The sequence below is a fragment of the Rhinopithecus bieti genome, unplaced genomic scaffold (genome assembly GCF_001698545.2).
Source record: "Rhinopithecus bieti isolate Rb0 unplaced genomic scaffold, ASM169854v2 scaffold_27898, whole genome shotgun sequence".
In the NCBI taxonomy this organism is placed as follows: Eukaryota; Metazoa; Chordata; class Mammalia; order Primates; family Cercopithecidae; genus Rhinopithecus; species Rhinopithecus bieti.
This window is the reverse complement of record NW_016812636.1, coordinates 1,959,066-1,981,793: the sequence shown is the minus strand read 5'-3', so window position 1 is coordinate 1,981,793 and position 22,728 is coordinate 1,959,066. Positions and strand designations below refer to the sequence as shown.

Sequence of the window (22,728 nt, the reverse complement as noted above, 5' to 3'; positions counted from 1 at the left end):
TTATTGTCTTTTTTTTCCCTTTTTTTGGTCTTTGGCCAGGGAAATTTGTCTCCATTCGCACAGAAAATCACAACAACAGTACAATTTTGTTATAGCTGTTGACTAACAATCTATTCTCATGCTAGACCACTTTTGGACAGAGACATTTTCTTGTTATCTTTGTCCTTATTTTTGGCTCCGTGCCTGGCATCCAGCAGCTACCAAATGTTTTTCTATTATTCGTGAATAAATGATTCTAGATTCACCTCAAAACTTTACTTCTACAAGCTTTCCCCAGGCTTCCCTAGTATATATAATTGCCCCTTTCTGTAGGGAAATCATTAGTTCTTCCACATTGCTCAGCTAGGGCTTATCATACAAAATTGTGTGTGTTTGTGTGTGTGCATGTGTGTGTGTCAGGAGCAAGACAATGTTTAGTGTCTGGTCTCTAATAAGTATCAGGAGCAAAAAAAGTATCTGAAGTTTTTATATTTTGTATATCAAGAAAAGCTTAAACCTGAATTATGAAGGTTCTAAATTACAGAAAAGTTTTCTAGAAGATCAATTTTGAAGATTTCTTTTGTGAATTACTTAATATTATGAACAGTAGAATACTGTACTGTGTTCAATAATCTTTCTTTTTCAGTATCATATGGTTCACCAATTAGAAAACATAGAAGTATAAAGAATACATCAAAAAATGGACAAAATCATGCCAAAATCTATTAATTTGTATTTGTTGTTTTATATTAACTTTAAATATGTTTTATTATAAACAATTAAATAATAATTTTCAAGTGTCAGCCTTTTAAAACTGAACTCAAAAAATAACGAAATTGAATTTTGTTGTCAATATTACTGACTAAGATCTAACCACTATTTTAGTAAGAATGATAACTTTTTTTAAGCAAATACTAGGTATTTAAGACAAACAAGAACTGAATGTAAGTGACTCAAAATACATATACATAAAATAAAGTTTCCAAATATGTAGAAACAATTTTGGGTTTTATATCTTAATTATACTGAAAATAATTTGTGTTAAATCATAAAAATTTGTTCCATCTATTATTTCATGAATATTTCCAATTCCACTGCAAGATAATAAAATAAAGTGAGAAGTTTAGCATTGATTTTGAATTAATTAGTTTTATTGCAGGGGGTTACAGGAATTACTATAGTCTATGTATTATTTAGTAGACTCAGTGGGAAAAGAAAACTCCAAATTATCCACAGTTTTCATGTTATATGAGTTCAAGACTTTATGCATATAACCCTTAACAGCACTACTTTCTCTTCCCGTTTTACAAGTCCCCATTTCTGTATTCTCTGACTACACAGCTTTTAAAATGCAGATTTCTAAGCTCTGTAGTAATCTTTTCTTGTGGAATATACAGCTTTGGTTTTTCATTGTTCATGATTCATGTGACACTGACACATTTATAACATTAATACAAATTAAGATCATCTACAGAATTTTATTTTTAAGTTAGAGAAAGAGGACACAGAATATGCTTTTAGTTTCCCATTTCAAATGTGAACTTAAAAGAATTAAAATAACAATATATGCATATATGATAAGTGCCACAATCTCAGAGAGACAAATGAAGGCTTTTGGAGGGAGAGGAAGTCATAGACAAAAAATATTAGTGTGTGTGTGTATACATATATACATTGCATATATAGAGCATATGTGTATATATATTTTATTTATCAAAATGCAAATGATATCATTAAAGGAAGCTAATGTTATGACATAGAAAATTCTAGTTAGAAAAATTAATCTGAAGACCTCAAAGACAAGAGTTATGTACAAATAAAAGAGGATGAAGAAAAAATTTATGAGCATGTATATGTGATTTTTTTAAACCAAGACAAAAAAAAAACCATTATAGAAATGAATGGATTTATTTTAATATCTAAATATTTCTAAGTAAAAAAAAAAAAAAAATCCTGCGACAAGGAGAACTGCTTTTATCTATATTTTTAGCTTACATAAAGGCCCAGTCAAAATAAACACTGACCTGGGAATGATAAGAAAGACAAAACATTCAGAATTATTCAACTGGAAAAGGAAACAGTATGATTTTTTGGCCAGTGTTTTTTTTTTTTTGAAATTAGAGGATAAAAGTATCAGTGTCTTTGTATTTAAAATCAATTAAGGCTTAAACCAACAGAGGAAAACCCGCTCTTGTGAGACATTTGGGAAAGACTAAGGAAACCGGCCACATTTCAAGGCCCTCGAAGAAAATGCTGCGACTTAAAAAGGTTCCATTACCGAGTGTGCATCGGCTCTACAATTGCTCTGGCCCCTAAGTTCCCATCGGAGCTGATGATTAAAGTTCTACCCACTGGCCAGGTCCCTACAATTATCCCATTGTGATGGAGCTCTGCAGTGGCGCCCTGCTACGGCCAGGCATCAAGTCATTAGAGAACTGCAAGGGATGATGAAGCAGGTTATTTTAATTCCCTTTTCAGCCCTTCTCAGGAGTGGCTCTTTAGTTCACAGAGCTGTGGGTACTTGCTTTCAAACTAACAAGCAATATTATAAATGGAGGCTGCATTATCATGATTGCAGACAATCTAAGGCACTTGAAGGCCAAGGATTCTCAGTCCTCAATATGTGCTGTTTTGTATTTACCAGCGAAAAATATATAGACAGCGCAAACAATAAAAGAGGGGAAAATGCAATGAACATGGTGGTGGGGGCCAAAGGAAACAGTAAGAGAACATAAGATGATGGCAAAAAGGAACAACAGAGACGAGAGGAGAGCCCTGGCCATTTTGTTAGTATATGAAATATCTTTACCCATTTTCTTGTTGTTCCGCCGCATAGTGTTCCAGCTCTGTACCAGGAAGGGGCTGGACTGGGGGAGGAGGTAGAGGGACATTGGCCCAAGTGGATCCATTGTTTTTCTGTGGTTTAGAAGAGTTTTATTTTCTTCTTTTTTCCACCTTTCCCACCTGAAAGTAATAACATATTTATTCAGAGATGCCAAATAGCAGAATAAATAGAATACATCAGACGTCAAGATGTATTTGTGTTTCAAAACACCAGAATCAGTATGTTGGAGTTGTTAAAAGCTATAAACAATGAAATGATATAATCAGAAAAACATTTTTATAAATCACTCAAAATGATACTGTTTTTTTTTTTCCCAGTGCATTAACAGCAGAGCCGAATAAACCAAAAACATGGCTGCTGTATCAAAAGCATGCTTATTGATTTATTCACATCTGCTGCCTTCACATTTTCATTGTTAGAGGAAATAATGGGCCATAACAAATTCTTTTAAATGTCAAATTTTAGTACACTTATAATGCTCTTTTGCATAATCTCTCTCAGTGGAAAATGCAAGGTGTAAGGATCTAGGCTAAACTTTTCCCTTAGAATGTATTCAATTTAATTAATCCAGGAAGGGTACCAATTTTATCTCAAAAGTAACTGATAAAATCAATCAGCTACAATCGAGAAAATACCTGTAAATACTTTCCGAAGATACATTTTATAGACTTTTAACTAATGAATAGCACAATTATTTTGCATATGTGAATAGTTCTTAGCTATTTTAAGCATAACATAACATTCCAAAAAGGAGGAAAAATTAATACAGTAATCAGTTTCAGTAGCATTGCATTACAAATGAATTCATGCGCAAAACATGAGAAGAAAGTAAGCTGGCAGCATATGAGCCATATCTAGGATTACATGGAGCTTAATGAAATATAAAAAATACAATTTATCATTTGGACAGTGCCATGGTTTTACTCTTCAAAATTAAGTAGATAAAGCTTCTTCCTTAAAAGTGGACCACAGTTAGATGAGGAATGAGCACTTCTTGGATCAGAATAACAAAGGACGTTTCAGGGGACATTATGTAACTTCTGTGACTCCCACCACAGCCTACAGCAGTATCTGCCAAAAATCTTACTGATCCTTCGGACTTCATCTTTCTGGAACCACAAGTTGTGAGCAAAAACTATTTGAAGCAGGGCTATTTAGCAATATATGATAGTATCACTAGAAGCCTACTTCTCTCCTTACTTCTACCAATTACTCATCTGCATCAGCCACATCGAATATTATGTAATTTAACAGGAACATATTTGAGCACCGGGAAGTGATAAAACTGTTAAACTAGATATATACTTTATTGCCAGTTATAAAATTGTGTATGTTTTCCACATAGCATGTGCACCTTCGCACACATTTCGAAGAACATCCCTGCACACAAATTGCTTTCACCTTGACTTTTATTGTACTTGTTTGGTAGAATAAAAGATTTTAGGAGGAAGGAGAGCAGATATCCTTTGCTTAGAGGATAAGGTTTCACATCTGGGTTTACAGACCAGCTTCCCACTTACTGGATAAGTTACTCAATAGTTACTGCCTACATTTTCGCACATGTGAAACAGATATCGAGTTACTACTTCTGTGAGTTACTTTGAGAATTACAAGAGACAATGCATATCAACTACTCAGAATGGACAGAACTTTCAATAAATGCCACTCATTTGTGTTCTTTCTTTCCCATATCCTCTATCTTAGAGCAAACCCAGCTCCTCTTATTTCTAAAGCTTTCTTTATTCGCAACTTCTCCAGGCCCCATGAGTATCCCACAAACAGCCTGACTCTCAGAATAAGAATAAACTTGCTTGAATATAAATCTGTAATGTTTGTCTTTAAGGTAGACGAACCTTCATCCTTTGTTTCCTGATGAGTCAGCAAAATTACAACACAGGAACCATTTCTTCTGTTGTAGTATCAGAACTCTATTTCAATGATTAAAAGGGGACTAGATTGGGCTATTTGTCTTCCACAGCTTTCTCTCTAGTTGCACCTCCTTTATTCCTTATTTATTTAAAAATATACAGCACCTTTCGTTTTCCATAGTACTTTTAGAAATGTTAGGTGGTCACCACCAGAACTGAGTGACAGAAACAGACAAGTTCGTGCATCTCCGTTTTATCAATGAAGCAATTGAGGTGCATTCTGAGTGTCACGTGGTCCATATTCACCCAGTAAAAGAAAAATCAGATTTCAGAGTGCAGCAGCTTTCTTTACTGGAAATTACTACTTCTAGAGCCCTGAATTCTGCTGAAGTCATTGTCCAAAGTTCAAGAAAGCCATTCATTACCTACTCTTCCAAACATATTTAAAAATGTATTTTGGAAACAGGAGCGATTCACAGAAGACGTGTGAAGGCTTTCTATCCACCAATCACTTTCTCTTCTTTTGAGGAACTTTCTGCTCTCTCATTAAGGGCAGTGCATGTAGGATTACAAATCAACACACCTGACTTCTTTTAGCCGTGAGCAGTGGTAGGTTCACAGCATGGTGGAGAGCATACGACAGAACCAAATCCACTTACATTCTCTGAGATCTGAACCCTGAGTGAAGTAAGCCACAGTCTGTTGCTGTTACTTGCAAACAAAGAACCTTCAATCATTTTAAGGTGGGAATTGCCTATATTATCTTTTAAGGGAGTGTATTTTAATGACTTACATATATAAATTCTTTAATTTGTGTATATATTAATATATATGTATATATATACTTTTTTTCCTTGAGACGGGGTCTCACTGTGTCACCCAGGTGGAGTGCAGTAGTGCAATCACATCCACTGCAGCCTCAACCTCTCAGGCTCAAGCATCCTTCTACCCCAGCCTCTCAAGTACCTAGGAATACAGTCAAGTGCCATCATGCTTGACTAATTTTTGTATTTTTTTTAAGAGATGGGGTTTCACCATGTTACCCAGGCTGGTGATTTTATATTTTTAATGGTTAGATTTTAATGGAAGTGCTCAGAACTTATGTATTGAATAAATATTAAGTGTTTCAAAGAGGGTGACACACTCACTCAAATAATTCAGAAATGTCCACTTTTATCACTGTGATTATTTTAAATTGCTTACATTGCTATGCACAAATTAGGAAAATCTTATAATACCATATGACTAGCTCTCCACAGGGTGGTTTGATCTTAAATTTAAGTCTTAGGAAACACACCTGTGATTATAAGCATAAGACAAAACCCTAATATTAAACTCAATTGAGCTAAACTAAAAAGAGAATAATCACTTCACTCTCACCTACTAAAGAACGCTTTCTATGATCGATTTAAGTAATTTTGTATTCAAATGTAGATGAAGTAGTTAATATAATTCATAGATATATGTAAATGTCACTCAGGAGATTAATGGATTTGAAAAAGCACTAAGCACTATTGTGAATTGTGTTCTGCTTACAATCACTCAAAAGACAACTTTTACAACTTGGTGGTAGCAATCAACACATATAGAATACTTAAAGAAAGAAAGATTTTTAAAAGTCTTATGTAATCCATGGATTATAGTATATAGATTTATTTTTACATACTGCATGTGACTTTGCATATCTTTAATGAAATAAAAAGGAAGCCCAGGATAAATTACTTTTTAATTATTCAGAACACTTGTGAGACTTATTATGAAGAAATGGCAGTCTAAATGACACATAAGGTCATTACAAAAGTTCTCCTGTATTATTAAACCCGTTTAAATTCATAACAGATGTTTAAAATGTTCTGGATTCTATCATATAGCTAATTCTACCAACAGGCAAGAAGAGCAAATGACCCATTTTGAAGGGAAGAGGGAGCATTCACATGTTCAGACTGAAAGGGTTCCATCTCCTGAGGAAAAGTGATTTAGAAAATGTTACCCCTAATGATGTGGAAAGTTTAACTCTTTATGGCTTTGATGCCTGGTAGCCTGTGACATGCCATAATACACTCTAGTCTTTTACAAATAACCTGTAATTAAAAAAATAAAACAAAAGCTCAGTACAAACAAATAGCATACAGTTAATTCGAACAAATTCAACAAGTGGGGTCATGGAATAAATCAGAAATGCACAAAGTCATCAGCCATACAATGTAGATGTCATGGTTGAAAGTTAGAGTGTGTCTACTACAACCTCCTCATTTTACAGGTAAGGATCTTTGGGCCAGGAAAATGTCACGCATAAGTCATTGCAATAGGTATATCTTTTTGTCCAGTAAAGGTGTTTCTTTCTATTTGTGCTATATGATACCGACATTATAGATTGTCAGTTCATCTGATATATCTCAAATACATATTAAAATGTATACCATAAAAGAATTATCAATATCAAAGATTGTATGATTTTTTGGAAATTAAATATTAATTTCCCCTATTAACTTTCTTGTACAGTGCAGTAGAATACCATTCAATAGATAACAAATCCTATTATATGCTATTTTGAAATCGTGTCCAAAAATAGGAGGTACATCACTGATATACTAATATTCTGAAGCACTCCAAAATCATTTTCATTTTAGTTGAATTCATCTTTTGGTATCTATAACATGGAATTGATTTTCATGTATGATCTTTTTATCACAAAATTCTCTTTACTCTGTTCTTTAATGAATCGTATTTAGTAGAATGGCATAATTTTTCTTTATATATATCCTCATAGAGTCAGTATATAAAAGGGGACAGTGATTTTTCTCTTCCCTTTTATCCCACCAAGGCATGATTTCATTAGCATAAACTGTTGCCATTTGACAGATAAATGCCTGACAGTGAGCTGTGATTCAGTATATCTTCATGGTTGTTAGGAACACAGGTCATATGCTGGTGACAAACAAATATTTCTCCTTACGGTGATGAGACCAACCTGAGAGACTGCCACTCCTTTCTGAGCTGTTGTGAGAGCTGGTGGTGCTGAAATCCTGAGACTGGTTGTGTGGCATTCTATTAGACAATCCCTCAGCCAATCGGTAGTCAGGAATGTAAAGTAAGGCTAAGGGTTAAAGGGCAGAGGTCACAGTGGCATCATGTGATTAGTTCACAGCACAAGCCCATGCAGAACATGCAGTTAGCAACTCAGAAGCAGATGTGGGAGAGTGGAGGAATGTTTTGTCTACCCTGTCCTAATGAAAGTAGAGATGGATTGTTGATCATTATGTTGAAAAAGAGCTAAAAGATGAAACCGATTGGCATTCGTGTGTGGTGGAGGTGGCGGTGGTGGTGGTGGAGGTGGTGGTGGAGGTGGTGGTGGCGGTGGTGGTGGTGGTAGGAATTATTCAAGTTACTGGAAACATGCCGATATCTTTTTTTAGTTTAGGTGGTAAACCTGGTAATGAATCACTAAGTCGAACAACAAATACTAATTTCTATCTCATGCACAAATGCTATGAAAATAACTCCTCAGGAAACAAAAACCTGACTCACCATTGTTACCTTTGTTCTGATCAGGTAGAGAATAACCGAATCCCATCAGATCTGTTTTTTGCTGAATTGAGCTTTTCCACTGTGGATCAGGCAGATCGACAGCCAATTCATGTATGCTGTTGGAATGCAAGATCTGTGTCGTGGCGTATGGGGTGGCCTGTGTTATCTGGCTGGAACTGTTGTAGGTGGTTTTGGTAGTGAAGTCAATGCTGCTGTAAATGGCTCCATCTGAGAGCATTGTTGCTGTTTTATCCCCTTGGCCTGGAACTGGTGGCAGCACATCTGTGGTGCGGTGAACATAGGGAAATGAAACAATGTAATGAGGCACCGGAAGCCCAAACAATCAGGATTGAAGATGAAAAATAAGTGTGTCACACTGCACGTTTGCATTTCAGCTGAGATGGGCTTCATGAGCCACTGAAGGGTAGATGATGTACAACCATCGCCAAGCTATCAGCCTCAGTGACAGGCAGGCCTACTGCTCGCCCTTCACGTCTCACTGCTTAAAACACCCTTCCCCCCATTTTCTTTAACCGTGAATGAGACGGTTGGCATACTTCACTACTGAAAAATGCTTTCAGTTGTTCACTCTGTTTTAGAGCCAAGGAAAGTGTTAGCACTTTACAGTAGCAATGATAGGGAATCCACAACCCACAGATGAAAAACGTCTCTTTATCCCAAGAGACGTGGACGACAACTGCTGAATATATGCTAACATTTCCAAAATTATACCCCACTGACTATCAAGCACATTTTTTGAAGTTATAACTTGCCACTTATTGGTGTGATTTCATTGCTCCAGAAATGGAGAATGCATTCTTTTTTCTTGAATAACAAAGGAAAATTTTCATGTATAAGTCATTTGCACAATATAACAGAATTTAACTATAGAAAGCCCATTCTCTGTGATCGGTGACTTTAATTTATGCTATCAGCTCCGAACCAGAGAATGACTGTTTCATGTTGTAACACAGCTAGAGTAAAATTAAACTTCAGGAACAACACTGAATATCAATCAGTCCATTTTTCATCCTGGTATGCTGAATTATTTCTACATGATGCTTTATAATTCAGAACCTCCGCCTCTCTCCTGAGCTCCTATTTCCCCTTTTTGGAAGAAAGATACCGAGTGAATCTAAAATAGAAATCACTAAATAACACTATTTTTAATCATGTATAGTTAAAATGAATCTAATTATTATATAGTACATTTTAAAATAACCTATCTTCTGAAAGCTTCATTTCATGGGACTTGAGGTCATGAAATCACTTCATTCTTTCATTAGAGGACATGTTCAACTATCTTAAAACTTTTAGATTAGCTGACACTCAATAGTACCTGAAATAACAATTCTTATAGAAATATTACTTTTGCTTTTGAATTTCACCCAAGCTAAAAACTGTCTTCTTTAGCAACTGTAGAAAGAAATGTAGACTGTATTTTGTACACTGCATAACTTAAATCTTTATGAAGGTTTTGAAGTTTGGAACTTGTTTTATAATTGAGTGGATATATACTTAAGATATTGAAGTAAGTATCTTAAATGTATATCAGGGAAATTGTTAAACATATTTAAACTTATAATATTTCACCAGGTTGTATGAGCAAGTAACATTATTTTTGAATTTCAGAACTTCACAACTACTTTCTTGCCTTTCTTTCTTTGAGCTATGTACTAATTACAAAATTTGATGTTAAGCATACTGCATTCTCAAGTGTTAATATTATTTTTATTTCTCAAAACCTTTTAAGATGTAGTATATCCAAATTGGTGAAAATATATCCTTCACTCTGGGTGGTTTTTCAGACTTTCGTTTCTGCCGCTTCCACCATGTCCTTCACTGATGAATATTAAGTGAATATACATGATTCCCCAACGTGGGCTCCAATTTCACACACTTTGAATTTAAAGTTCTCCAAAGCTTTAGATGTGGATTGCAAGCCATTTCAATGGCAAGCTTTTCAAATGACTGTGTGCTCAAATGTTAAACAATGAAGAAAAGTGGTCCAAGAATCTAATCCTACATAATATTGCTATACAACTAATGCTATGGCTCTGGAAATTGAAGCTCTCCTCTCCCTGCTAGATAAAATTATAGTCAGCCTTTAAGTCTAAGTGCTTCTGTATTGATTTTTAGGCTGCACATTGTCTTCAAATATGATTTGATCATCCCTACATTTTCAAAAAATAAACTGAATTATATTCTAACATCGAAATATTGGACTATTGCACATGAATATTTGGATGTTAAGGAGAGTCCTATAATATCAGATGATTTGGAACTCTGGGCCGGCCTTTCTCCCAAAAGCCTAGACCGAAATAGGTGATGCCATCTTTAGCAGTTCTTTTTTCGATTTCCATTGATCGCAGTCCCCACCTACCAATCCTTAATGTTTTAGACTGTCTGACTAGGGCTTGTTAACACTTGTGTTTGAAACCGTTAAGTTATAGAAAGCCTTCCTCCACTTGGAATTGGTAATTCATTCTGTAGTTTTTCAGCACCTTGGTTATACTTGTACTCACATTTATTTCCTTTTGTTTTATATAATTATCTGTATGAATGACTGTCTCCTTCACTGCATCATAAAGTCACTTGAAGACAGGAGCATATGGGATTTATGTCTGCATTTTCATAATTGCTCACCCAGTGTTTTGAAGAGAGTAAGCACTTGCTGACTTGAATGATTAAATAAATTTTTTATGGTTTGCTTTGATAAAATGTGGATTTATGCTATAATTAGTAACTTTATTATTCTAAGGACTATTTTTATTACATTCAAACATTTATTGTCATTTTATTCTTAAAGGGAAAATGTCAGTATCCATCCTTATTCTTCCAAGTGAATATGGTTATATAGTTATACATGTGAATCCACCTTTACAACAGAAAGCAGAGTTTTCTACAACCAGATCTCAAATTATTTGTCTTCAGAAATCTTAGTTTATTGTGCCTTAACATGGAAATATGATTATCTATTTCATACATTAGTATGCAAGTAAAATGAATTAAAATATACAAAAAAATTTTAACAGTATTTCTGGCACATAGTAAATGCTTAAAATGACTATCACATGGATAAGGGATACAGTCAACCCTACAGAAATGTTGTCTTGGCCTTGCTGTTCATCTGAGATATTTCACATTGTGAAAATGGAAGAAAAACCTTGCAAATCTCCAAGTGTACCTTTTTGTTAAATTTGACTGAGACATTTTAGATGTCAAGGTAGCCTGTGGAAACTGAAAATTCATTTTCTCCATCTGTAAGCATTTACTTCTTGATAAAACAGTAGCATGTCATATTATTTCAATAAGAATACAAGAGGTCAAAGAGGCAGTTATTCCTTGACTGATAGAAGCTGTGGGAACAGAATTCCTTTTGACAAAATCAGTTTACATAGCAGGGGAGGGACATTTTTGTTTCCTGATGAGCAGGTGCTCAGGCACAGAAACTACCCACGGCAAAGTGATAGCCTACAGGTGCTCACAGTCAGGTCACTTAGGGGAGGAGGCCACTGCCAGAGTCTCTGGGCAAATGAGAGTCCTAAGTGGGGTGTGTTGGCTTACAGAAATGGAAGAGGAAGCTGAGGAGTCATGTAACTTACTTTCCATTCTCTCACTCCACTCATGGCTGGTCATTGATGGTATGCCAAGCTTTGTGCTAAATATATATATATATATATTCCCCTTCTCATAGTTGGTACTGACAGAATGCAGAGTTATGCAATAATTAGTAGCTTCATTATTTGAAATGCAATTTTAAATATAGTCAAACATAGTGGTAATCCATTCTTAAAGAGAAAATGCTATGAATATTCTTCTCAGTCAATCTGGTTATATACTTATGCATATGAAATCAACCCATCGAGGCTTATAATGGACTCAGAAAAATTTAACAGAGCCCTGAGCCTCCTTCATTAATTCTAAAAGTCCTGAAATCTTACAGCGAATTCATACAGCTTTGCTTGGATCACAGCACTATTCTAATTAATCACTCTAATTTTCTACTGTTACTCCATTCTTCATCCAGCAGCAGGCTGGATGACTTAAAACAGTACTTGGAGCCCAGCATTCTCCTGTTAAAAATCCATCAACGGCTTCTGATAACCCTCTGAACGAAGCCTAAACTCTGTATGTGACTTAAAAGGTCCTTTGTTAGCTATCCTTCTATGTTTCTTACCATTTCTGCTTCCTCGTACTTTATACTCAAGTCATTAGGAAATTCCTGCATTTCTCAAGTAGGTCAATGTCTCTTTTATTTCTGGAACTTAAAATAGAGCAATTTCTTTTCTACACACTTTTTTTTTTTTTCATACTTTTGACTCATTTTTAAGCTTGCTTCAGGTATCAACTTAAATAATACTCTGTTCATGGAGCTTTCTTACTCCCAATTGGTAGACATCCCATGTGGGGTTCTGGAAAGGCAGTTGAAGTATATTTAATGTCTAATGAGAGTCCTAAGTGGGGTGTGTTGGCTTACAGAAATGGAAGAGGAAGCTGAGGAGTCATGTAACTTACTTTCCATTCTCTCACTCCACTCATGCCTGGTCATTGATGGTATGCCAAGCTTTGTGCTAAATATATATATATATATATTCCCCTTCTCATAATCTTCCACCAATGGAAAACTCACATGAACCTGCCAAGCCACACTGAGATCAGAGAGCTCCCTACTCCTCTCATCATTCTCTAAACAAAGCTCTCTCGTATTGACTGGATGAAAAGGTGAAGGCAGGGGAAGGTGGTAGTTTTTTGCAGTAGGTTACTTCTGTCTCCTTACAAACCCACAGGGAGAGGACTTTGGCACCACATTTTGAAGGCTTTAGCATGTCATCTACCTCGTACTTTTTTGTCTTTTTTTTTGGATACCAGTTATTAATTGTGGAACTACAGAAAAGTTCTCTCTCAACATGTTATATTGACTTAATTGTCTATTTCTTACATGACATATTATATGAGGGCAAGGACCATCTTTTTTATATCAATATTAGATTCTGCGGTCTACCATAGCGCCAAGTACACAGGAGATGCTCAATAAATACATGTTAAATGAGAAAGAGAAGGGAAACCTCTAGTCCAAAACCATAAGCCCTAGTTAGCAAAATAGATTTCTGAGTTCAGTAATCTTGTACTAGTAATCCTGCAAACAAATATATTATAAATATTTATCATCTTGGTTAGTAATAGCTTCCTTAAAAGTTTGGTTTTATTCAAGGTAATAAAGACAAAATAGTTTTACATTAAAATATTTAGCAAATGTACAGCACTGTTGGTGCATATGTTTCATTAACTTTAATTATGAGAGTAAATATTCTCTGATATGTCTCTTTAAAAAAAATCCAGGAAGGCCAAAAAAAGAGAGAGAACTCAAATAATAGTATTTGTAAAACACAACTTACCTCCACGGCCAAAATTTCCAATATCATTTGGGCCACTATTACTATTATTTACTGGCAAGCTTGTGGCTGGCCAAGAATCAGCAAGCCATGGATAGCTGGGATCACCAGCATTTAGAAGACCTGGACGGCTAAAACAGAGATGACAAGGAAATCAATACATGGAGCTCAATGCAAGATTTTGACACCCATCTCATGCAATATAAAGGGTTAAGAAATTGAAGATATTAATTGACTTCAAATTAATATATGTAGACTCCCTAGAATTAAATAACGCCAGCAATTCATTAAGGCTATACATAGATTAACAGTGGACACAGGGAGTCCTTGCCCGGGATTCTGTCCATGTCCAAACAAATTCCGGTGTCTGCCCTGAAACTGGTAGGAATCAGTAACATACTAGGATTCCAAAACAAGGTTTGATGATAAATTGGCACCTCAAGGGAACAACTGCTCAAAGTGACTTGTCTATGTCAGCCATTTCTAAAACTTTGGGCTATTCCTTCCTCAATTCCTGCAGCTCCCTTATATATCTGTCCCCTCTAGGCTGTAACCCTTGTTACGACCCTTCACGCTTGATTTGGAGGCGAGGAACGAGGAACTTAGCGAAATTAATGAACAGTATTTATACTCTCCATCAATAGCACATTTCCAAGTTCTAAACTGCAAAATATCAAGGGCATATTAAGGGTTTTTTTTTTTAAGGTAATAAAAGATACACTGTGATCTGAGCCAGCATGTGAGTATAGTCTACGAGGAAAATTTCCTTTACGTCATATTTAATAAAGAACTCCCTTCTTTAATATAAAAGATGGGATTCTGATTCCTTTCCAGATTACTAGCATATTTACACAGAAATAGAACATCTATAATCATTACACTTTTCTTTTGATAGACCCCTTCTGGTACAATCCCTAAGAGAAACATATGTTTCTATGGAAACTGCAATAAGAAGACCCGACTGCTTTCTTGCTACATCCACAAGCTCTCATTAGACTTAATCTCTTTTTGCTAAAATATTGATTACATGGGAGATTGGAAGTTATTACCAGTGCCTAATTACAATCTCCATATTGGCAAAGGGAAAATAGATGAGGATATATGAGTTTGTTATCAGCTTTTATCAATTTCAATTGAGTATCCAAAGTTGTGGAATCCAGTCCTATCAATCTATAGCCTATTCATCATCCATGAATCATTTACTTTGTGATCGATTATGTGTAATTGTTCACTCACAGCAATTTAGTGAGAGCCAATAAGGAGTCTTAAACAACAGCAACTTCATTTGCTAATGTCTAATTAATGCAATAAACACCCTGCTAACAAATGAACACATTCCATGTGATATTTACTACTAATTTCTTCAGGGGCATCTGGGAGATATGAAACATCTGGACCTGATTCCTCTAAAGTGCACAACAGATAGATCATTAAACTTTGTGCTAAGCCATTTAATTCCTCCCAGAATTCTCAGACTTTTAAATGATCATTTATTACAATAATAGCCTCTTACTATAGTGTTTCCCAGTCCTGATTAAAAAAAAATACGAATGAATCAATCTCCTTAGCATACCTTCCATTGGTCATTAGTCCTCCATCTCCTCTTTGAAACGTAACTATAAAAAAAGAAAAAAAGGAAGACGTGCACGCACAAGTAGTCAATATTAATTACAATTAATAACAACTACCAATTGGCCCTTAGTTTAGAGCTGCGGCCTCTGGGAATTTTAACAAAATATAATTAACATAATTGTACAGAGAGTAACAGTGGTTTGGCCCAAGGCAAAACTATCATTTGCCCCAATTTTAATAGGACATTTCAAAATTCTTTAAGCCAAATCCAAGGTTAAGTTAAAGAACCAATTCATATTTAAATGTCAAACCTGTTACAATTAGTACATATAGTGACATTGCAAGATCATTGTAACATTATTGTGAATTTATCAAATCAAGATTTTTAATTTTAAAGCAAAGGTGTCCTAATTAGAAGGCATAAGGCAAAACACTCATAATAGAAATTGAAGCAGGGAAGTTCCAACGTGTTATGTCCTTCCAATGAAACAAGAAAAACAAATACTTACTGACTACAGATTTTTCACCACCACAAATCCTTTTGTGACCCTCATAAACAGTGATAATTACAACAGACATGAACTATAATTAATAGAGAATAACATGCTCACAAAAATGAATTTTTCAAATAATTGATACTGAATATATTCCTAATTGTATGTAGTGATCAGAAAAGTTGAATCCTCCATATAACTATGGAACTTGTTAGCAACACCAGTAAGCATCCACCAGAGCCACAGCCAGTAAATCCAGTGAATCCACTCTCTCCAGTCAATAGTTTCAAGTCTACAAAGCCAACAACATGAAAGTGGATTTTAACGACTGGTCAAAGAATGTTATTATCAGTTCAGGTCTGTCATCCATTGTCCAAACCTCTGCAGCCAAAGGTATTTGGACTCCAAAATGATTCAGAATTGAGAAAGGTAATATACTTTGCATGTTACAAAGAGGTTCTAAAACAGTAAACTGTATTCAAAGTTATTTAGTTTTACTGCGGTGGAATGTGAACATCCATTATTAGTAGGATAAAGTCTACAAATAGCTTCACATTAGTTTGGATCAAATTTTGTCATTACATTACGGCAAACTAGAAAATTATTTTTAAAAAGAAATGTGGTGTTTAGAAGTGTACAGCTTGCAAAAGTGCAATGAACCTGCAATTCTGACCAAAATTAACGTGGATTGGCTAAACCAATCACTGAGGATGAAGGAAAAAAAATACCATTTTCACTGCTGTGCACCAGGTAAACCCTATCTTTGGAAGGCGTTGATTATATTTACTATGATTTTTTTTAATGTGGTAAGTACAGGGGAAAATAAATGAAATTTCATTAGTTGATTCATATTTGTAAGTAAATAGAAGATATATTGCCACTTAATATATACACATAGTGAATACTTCTTAGTTTGAATAACTCTCCATAACTCCTCTGTTCTCAAGTTTGGGCTATCAGATATGGTGATGACTCTTTAAATTTTACAAATTTCCAAATGAAGTCCCTCCTTTAAGGTTATCTACTAATATTATCTCTTATGATATCAGAACCAGGTAATATAATTATAAACTCCAAGAGTCTTCATGGGACAGTAAAGCGTATCAGGGCTCTCAGGAACTTCTTATTGGTACCTGAAATATACTGCCTTATCAGTTTTACTTGTAATATCTCAAATGCATTGCAAAACAATCCTGACATAACCTTTGCATCTGCTCAGCACTGGCTATAGGCACATGCTCGAAGATGAAATAATTCAAATGCGGAAGGCTCACTGAAGTGCGCGGAATCAGGAATCAGCAGTGCATCTGTCCCACATTGTGCCCCTTTAATAACTGCTTTTAACAAAAAAGAATTAATCTGAAATAATTAATGCAAAAAATTGAGCACTGGAGATATTAAATAAATGCCTGATTAGTACACACGCAATGTGAAAACAGTATAGCTAATTAGCCTTCCATCTGATGTGACTTTCTAGTTTGTGGTTTTTTCTTAATGGACTATCAAGTGATTGTTTTAGTCTGTTGAAAGAGAGTTAAGATAATGGTGTGAATATTATTGTGAATATGCAAATAAGCAGATGCTCATGGGCTACACCTCAGAATGTGCTGTTTAAGAGATATGTGAGAAGCTAAATTGTTTTCCCTAATTTAGATGCTCTTTTGTCCCATTCAAACTTTCTGTTACTGCCAGAGCAAGACATAATATTAGAGGAAAGGAGGACACCAGACGCAGAGGTACAAACACTGAGTTGTACTTAACTTAATATATGAACCAGTGGCAAATTCTTCAGGACATGTAAAGTTTAAAGTATTATAATAGAACACTGAAAACCTTATAAAAAATATATCATGAGGCCGGGCGCAGTGGCTCACGTTTGTAATCCCAGCACTTTGGGAGGCCCAAGGGGTTGGATCACGAGGTCAGGAGTTCAAGACCAGCCAAGCCAAGACAGTGAAACCCCGTCTCTACTAAGAATACAAAAATTAGCCGGGCACGGTGGCAAGTGCCTGTAATCCCAGCTATTCGGGAGGCTGAGGTGGGAGAATTGCTTGAACTCTGGGGGCGGAGGTTGCAGTGAGCTGAGATCATGCCAGTGCACTCCAGCCTGGGCAACAGAGTGAGACTCTGTCTCAGGAAAAAAAAAAAAAGATATATATACACATATATACACATAATACATTAAAGTTAATTTGCAAACTTGTTAGCGTATGAACACTATAGTATATATGGCCGATATCTGGCAATTGAAAATTAAATGCCGTGAGCAAAATAATTTAAATTTAAAAATATTTCATATTAAGCATTTGGGACAATCTATTTTCTGTTTCTGTTCCCATCACCATTAAAATATGGTTTTCAAATGATTCTAGACTGCCAATAGGGTGTCAAAATATTCTGTAAAGACATTTATCTCTGTATCTCTGCATATTAATGACACAAGGCAAAACTTCACACTACATTATGTAAGTATTTGATGACCTTAAAAAGGTTCACATATAATTTAGTACAAAATCTAAATTTCCATTTTGTATTATTTCTGTCAGAATTTTTTTTTAAAACCCTTCTCTTAATGGGTTGTTTAGTTGTGTTTTTAAAGAAGAGAAAAAAAGGGAACACTTTTCCAAGTTTCATTTTTTACTTTATGCTGCAAAACTTTTAGATTGGTTCTATTTTGAAAAGTAGATCAAAAGTAACTAACTTCTCTTAGATCATGAGGTTTAGGGCAGATTACAAATAACTATGAACAATGAGAACTCCTCAAAGGGAAATCATATCTGGCATTTTGACCAGTGTTTTGTGTGTGTGCAGAAAGACGAACATACAAATGAAACGCCACATCAAACTGAAAGCTATTTTGAAGTGGTTCTCATTTTGAAGAAGTGTTTGCCTTGAAGCTGTAAGAAGGGTTGGGTGTGGTCAGACAATCTTGTTCTCATCGCAATGTTGATAATCACAGAGTAGTAACTTTGTGCTTATTAGAGATACATACAGAATAACTGTGACTCTCAATCAGAAGTCTCTGCTACTATCCAAAAACTAAGAACTTTCAAGGAGTTACATACGGAATATTTTAGCTTATACTAACTGAATAGTGCTTAGGTTTCCAAAAAGTTCTGCAGACACCACAATCTAAAATGTTTTTGAAAACATTTTGAATTTCTTGCAATTTCTGCAACACATATAAGGCAAAGAGATTTTGCAAGGTTATAGCATCCAAAAAATAACTCTAATATGACCTCACAGAATTAATCCTAACCTCATGCCTGCTACAACTGGGGTAGAAGAGGAGAAAACATAACTGTGGTAAATTGACATTTTGAGTGAGGAAGCTTTCAGAGTGCCTGTCTTTAGTAGGTCACATTTTCCTACTCCAAATGGAAACTTTACTGTTGCAGCCAAGCCTCACTCCCTTTCCCAATAAGCTATTTCTCACATATGAATGTAGATTAATCCTTTTTTAATAAGCACTAACTCAGCCCAGATAATCAGAGTATAAAAAATCCATCAAATCTTTTAAGTGCCTTGGATGGTTTTGTCCAATAATTTATATTTCACTGACGATTTTAAGATCTATATGTGAAGTGTTTAGCATTTCACATAATTTGTTCACTCACATTAAATTGTTTGTATTTACTGAGCTTCATAAAATCTGTTATCTTCAGAGTCAGCCATCTATCAGTTAAGTATAAAACTTCTGAAAGGCTTCTCTCTGGCTTGGCCTTATTCCAAAATACCTGGAGGGCATAGCACCTTCTGAGTTAGCAGTTCTTCTACAAGCAGATGAGTATCAATAACAATAAAAAATTGTAATAGGAAATGTACTATTCTTGTCAAGCTCAATGATCAACATCTATTTTCAAATTAAGTGCATAGGTTGTGCAAAGAATTGCTGTTAAAAAAAAGAAGAAAAGTCTCTCTGGTGTAATTGTACTAACAGTATAAACTTAATACCTATGAGAGATATTTTATTTCTAAGGAGTGAGTGAATGAAGAAATACGGAGGATAAAAATGCAACACTCCAAATGTGAATATATTAGAACTTTGCACTGAACTGACCAGCATAGTCAATTTTTTATTATCATTGCTAACGTCAAGCAAAGGGATAAACACCAAATAGTCCATGAATTAAATCAGTTACTCCTTATATTTCGTATGATTTATACAAGTGTATCACAGAGATGTAATATCACATGGTGGCTGATTAAACAGAAAGGTTGATGGGCAATACCTTCAGCGATGAAGGCAGAGAACTGGACTGCATAACAAGAAGGCACATTAAAGTATCATTAATTTTCCAGACTTTGACACTCAGCAGTTACTGCCTAGCACCCCTTTCTGCAAAGAATCCCTCATTGTTGAAGTGATACAGCACTTGGGTGACAAATTATGAGGAAGCAGAGAGGCAGCAACCAATGAGAAATGAGAATGGCAGGATGATGGCACGTCACCACACATGGAAGCCTCTTGTCAATGGATATGCTGTACTACTTTCTCTAGTCCTGGAAATGTATTCTATCAAGTAACTAATACATATTATCTTCATAAGATATAGACACAAGCTACAATGCTATAATCAAATGATCATAAACATATAAATGCATCAAATAACAAGCGAGGCAACCAAGTCAGTGTTATACTCAGCATTTTGCACTATTTCCACATTCTCAGCAGTTTAGGAGCCTACAAGCCACAGCATCTTAAAAGCTTAATAACCAAGGACGCCTCTGTCAAAATCCGTTACTAAGACATTTATGCTTCCTACCAAAGTTAATATTAGAAATAGAAGATTGAATGCAATGTCTCAAAAACTTCTTACATATTTGTAAAATCATGTCCAATTAAAATTGGTCCCTTGTGATTCTAGAAAGTGTGAAATGTGAGATATTTCTTATTGTTGTTGAAAATATTTAAAATAAACTGCACTTAAAATTGTAATTGAACATCTCTTCAGTATTGAGTTAATTCTGTCAATCACTGACTTTACAATTTTGTGTCTCCTCTCTCTTATCTCTCTACCATGGAGATATTTTGAAGGCCACGATATAAGACACCCTGGAAACTCTGTCCTGGATTCTAAGGAGAAAACATTGTTGTAAACATGCAGACCATCTAGGGTCTTCTTTTTATTGTTCTGCTTCAGCTTCTTTCCTTTTCCTTCATTTTCCTTTTCTTTTAAAATACTGCTTGTTTGCATTGTAATCAGAGTCTATTGAAGTGAACAGGAAATCACTTAATTCATGCCTCATCGGTCTTATCAATTCTGGTGAGGTTTTTGCTTGCCGGTATTTTTCACGAGGGACATTTCCGATTGTAATCTGCATCCTGACACACTCAAAGCTATATTTCAAAACGTTCTTCTTTCCTGAACATTTAAGTAATGCTCATGCATAAATCCACTTCTCAAACATGGCTTCATAGTATGTAACACATTGTGTGTGTGTGTGTGTGTGTGTGTGTGTGTGTGTGTCCGTGTGTGTGTGTGAGTTTATGATTTCAAAGAACTAGTTGAGAAAAACAGTTAAGCATTTTTATCAGTCTGTGCTCTTGTTATGCTTCACTGGAGCTACAAGCAGAATGATTTTGCCTCATGGTTATAAAGTGATATAGTCAAGAGCAATGCATTAAAGCATGTTGAGTGTAATTGCATTTTACAGTGCAGGTTTCTAAAATAAGCCAAAATCACTCATTTGTTATTCCTTTCTAATCCTTCCATTCATTTCATTACATTCCTACAGATTAAGAGATTTTCTTAGCTGGAAATAGTCACTTACCAGCATAATTACTGAGTCCCTTCCTCTTCTTTCTTCTCCAATACAACCATATGCTAAAACCCATCAAAATTACCCAGCAGGCACCACCAATACCAGCAATAAAGGCTGGTTGCTTCACCACGTCAGTGATTTGCTCAGTTATGCTGTTATTGTTTTCAGTAATGACAACTTCATTGCGTCTCCCTGTGGAAAAACAATAGTATTAGTATATATTCAAACAAAAATAAGCACAGGAATACAAACATGGTGCATCAAAAATGAAGAAAAATTATTTGAAGGCAGGAAATACTTGTTTTATTTTGAGCCTATAACAAGTATTGATAAGCATAGTTGATAATTTTCAAAAGAAGAATTCAATCATGAGTTTGAAAATGTGATTAAGAACACTGACCTCTTGTGTTGTGGTTTGCTATGGATGGATTCACAACCAAATATTGATTTATCACCTTATAAATTATAAAAATAGTACTAGGAGTTGAATTAATAACTTATCTTGAATTACATAGTGTTTTAAATATAGTTTTCATTTTAAGACAGCAATGACAACTTTAACATGGGGTGCTTGGAAATTGCCTTTCTGCTGAGGCACTGTCCATATTCAAATGTTTGTAATTCACAAGAACATGTAACTTAATGTTAACCTTAATATTCTACCAAAGAGCTTATTTTGAGCAAATATCCTTTAATTTTCTGGAGAGTATTAAAACTACTATACAAAACAATGACAATTACGTAAACAGCCTTCACAGAGATCAGCATGCATAATTAAAATATGAAAAGATGAAACTCATATATTCCCTTAAAGTATCTGAAACTAATTTGAAAATCCATTTGAAAGCCAAATTTAAAGAACAACTTAAAAATTAACTTTGAGGTCTCCATTACTGAGAAATACATTTAAATCTGGACTCAGATTATTCTAGAACTAGTCATGTTTGGAAAATTTAGACCTCTCAGATAATTAAGAAAATCTCAGTCTACATTTTAAATCGGTCTTAAACTTGTGGAATCATAAGATTTATGGGCTTATTTAGCAGATTAAGAAATGTAGACACTGGGAATTAAGTGATTTCTAATGTCAATATGATGCCTAATTAGTGACTAATCAAAGACTTTTAAAAGGTAAGTGGCAAGCAAAATATAAATGGCACATTTCAGCATATGACATCAAAGGAATGTGTGGGATTTTCCCTGTTTTAGTTATAGCACTGTAATATATTAAAAAGATCATAGTCTTTGAAGTCATGATTTTTTTTTTTTTTTTTTTTTTT

The 22,728-nt window shown here is 34.9% G+C and overlaps 1 protein-coding gene across 1 annotated transcript in view; it reads right to left on the bottom strand.

The window, feature by feature from the left end:
- The window catches only part of LOC108545127 (roundabout homolog 2-like), a 176,818-nt gene that overhangs the window by 37,566 nt on the left and 116,524 nt on the right, over window positions 1–22,728 (bottom strand). Inside the window, 6 exon segments of the mRNA XM_017896612.1 lie at window positions 2,789–2,914; window positions 2,916–2,943; window positions 8,221–8,502; window positions 13,620–13,747; window positions 15,190–15,232; window positions 21,458–21,640. Of these exon segments, the coding sequence (XP_017752101.1) occupies window positions 2,789–2,914; window positions 2,916–2,943; window positions 8,221–8,502; window positions 13,620–13,747; window positions 15,190–15,232; window positions 21,458–21,640 (790 nt within the window).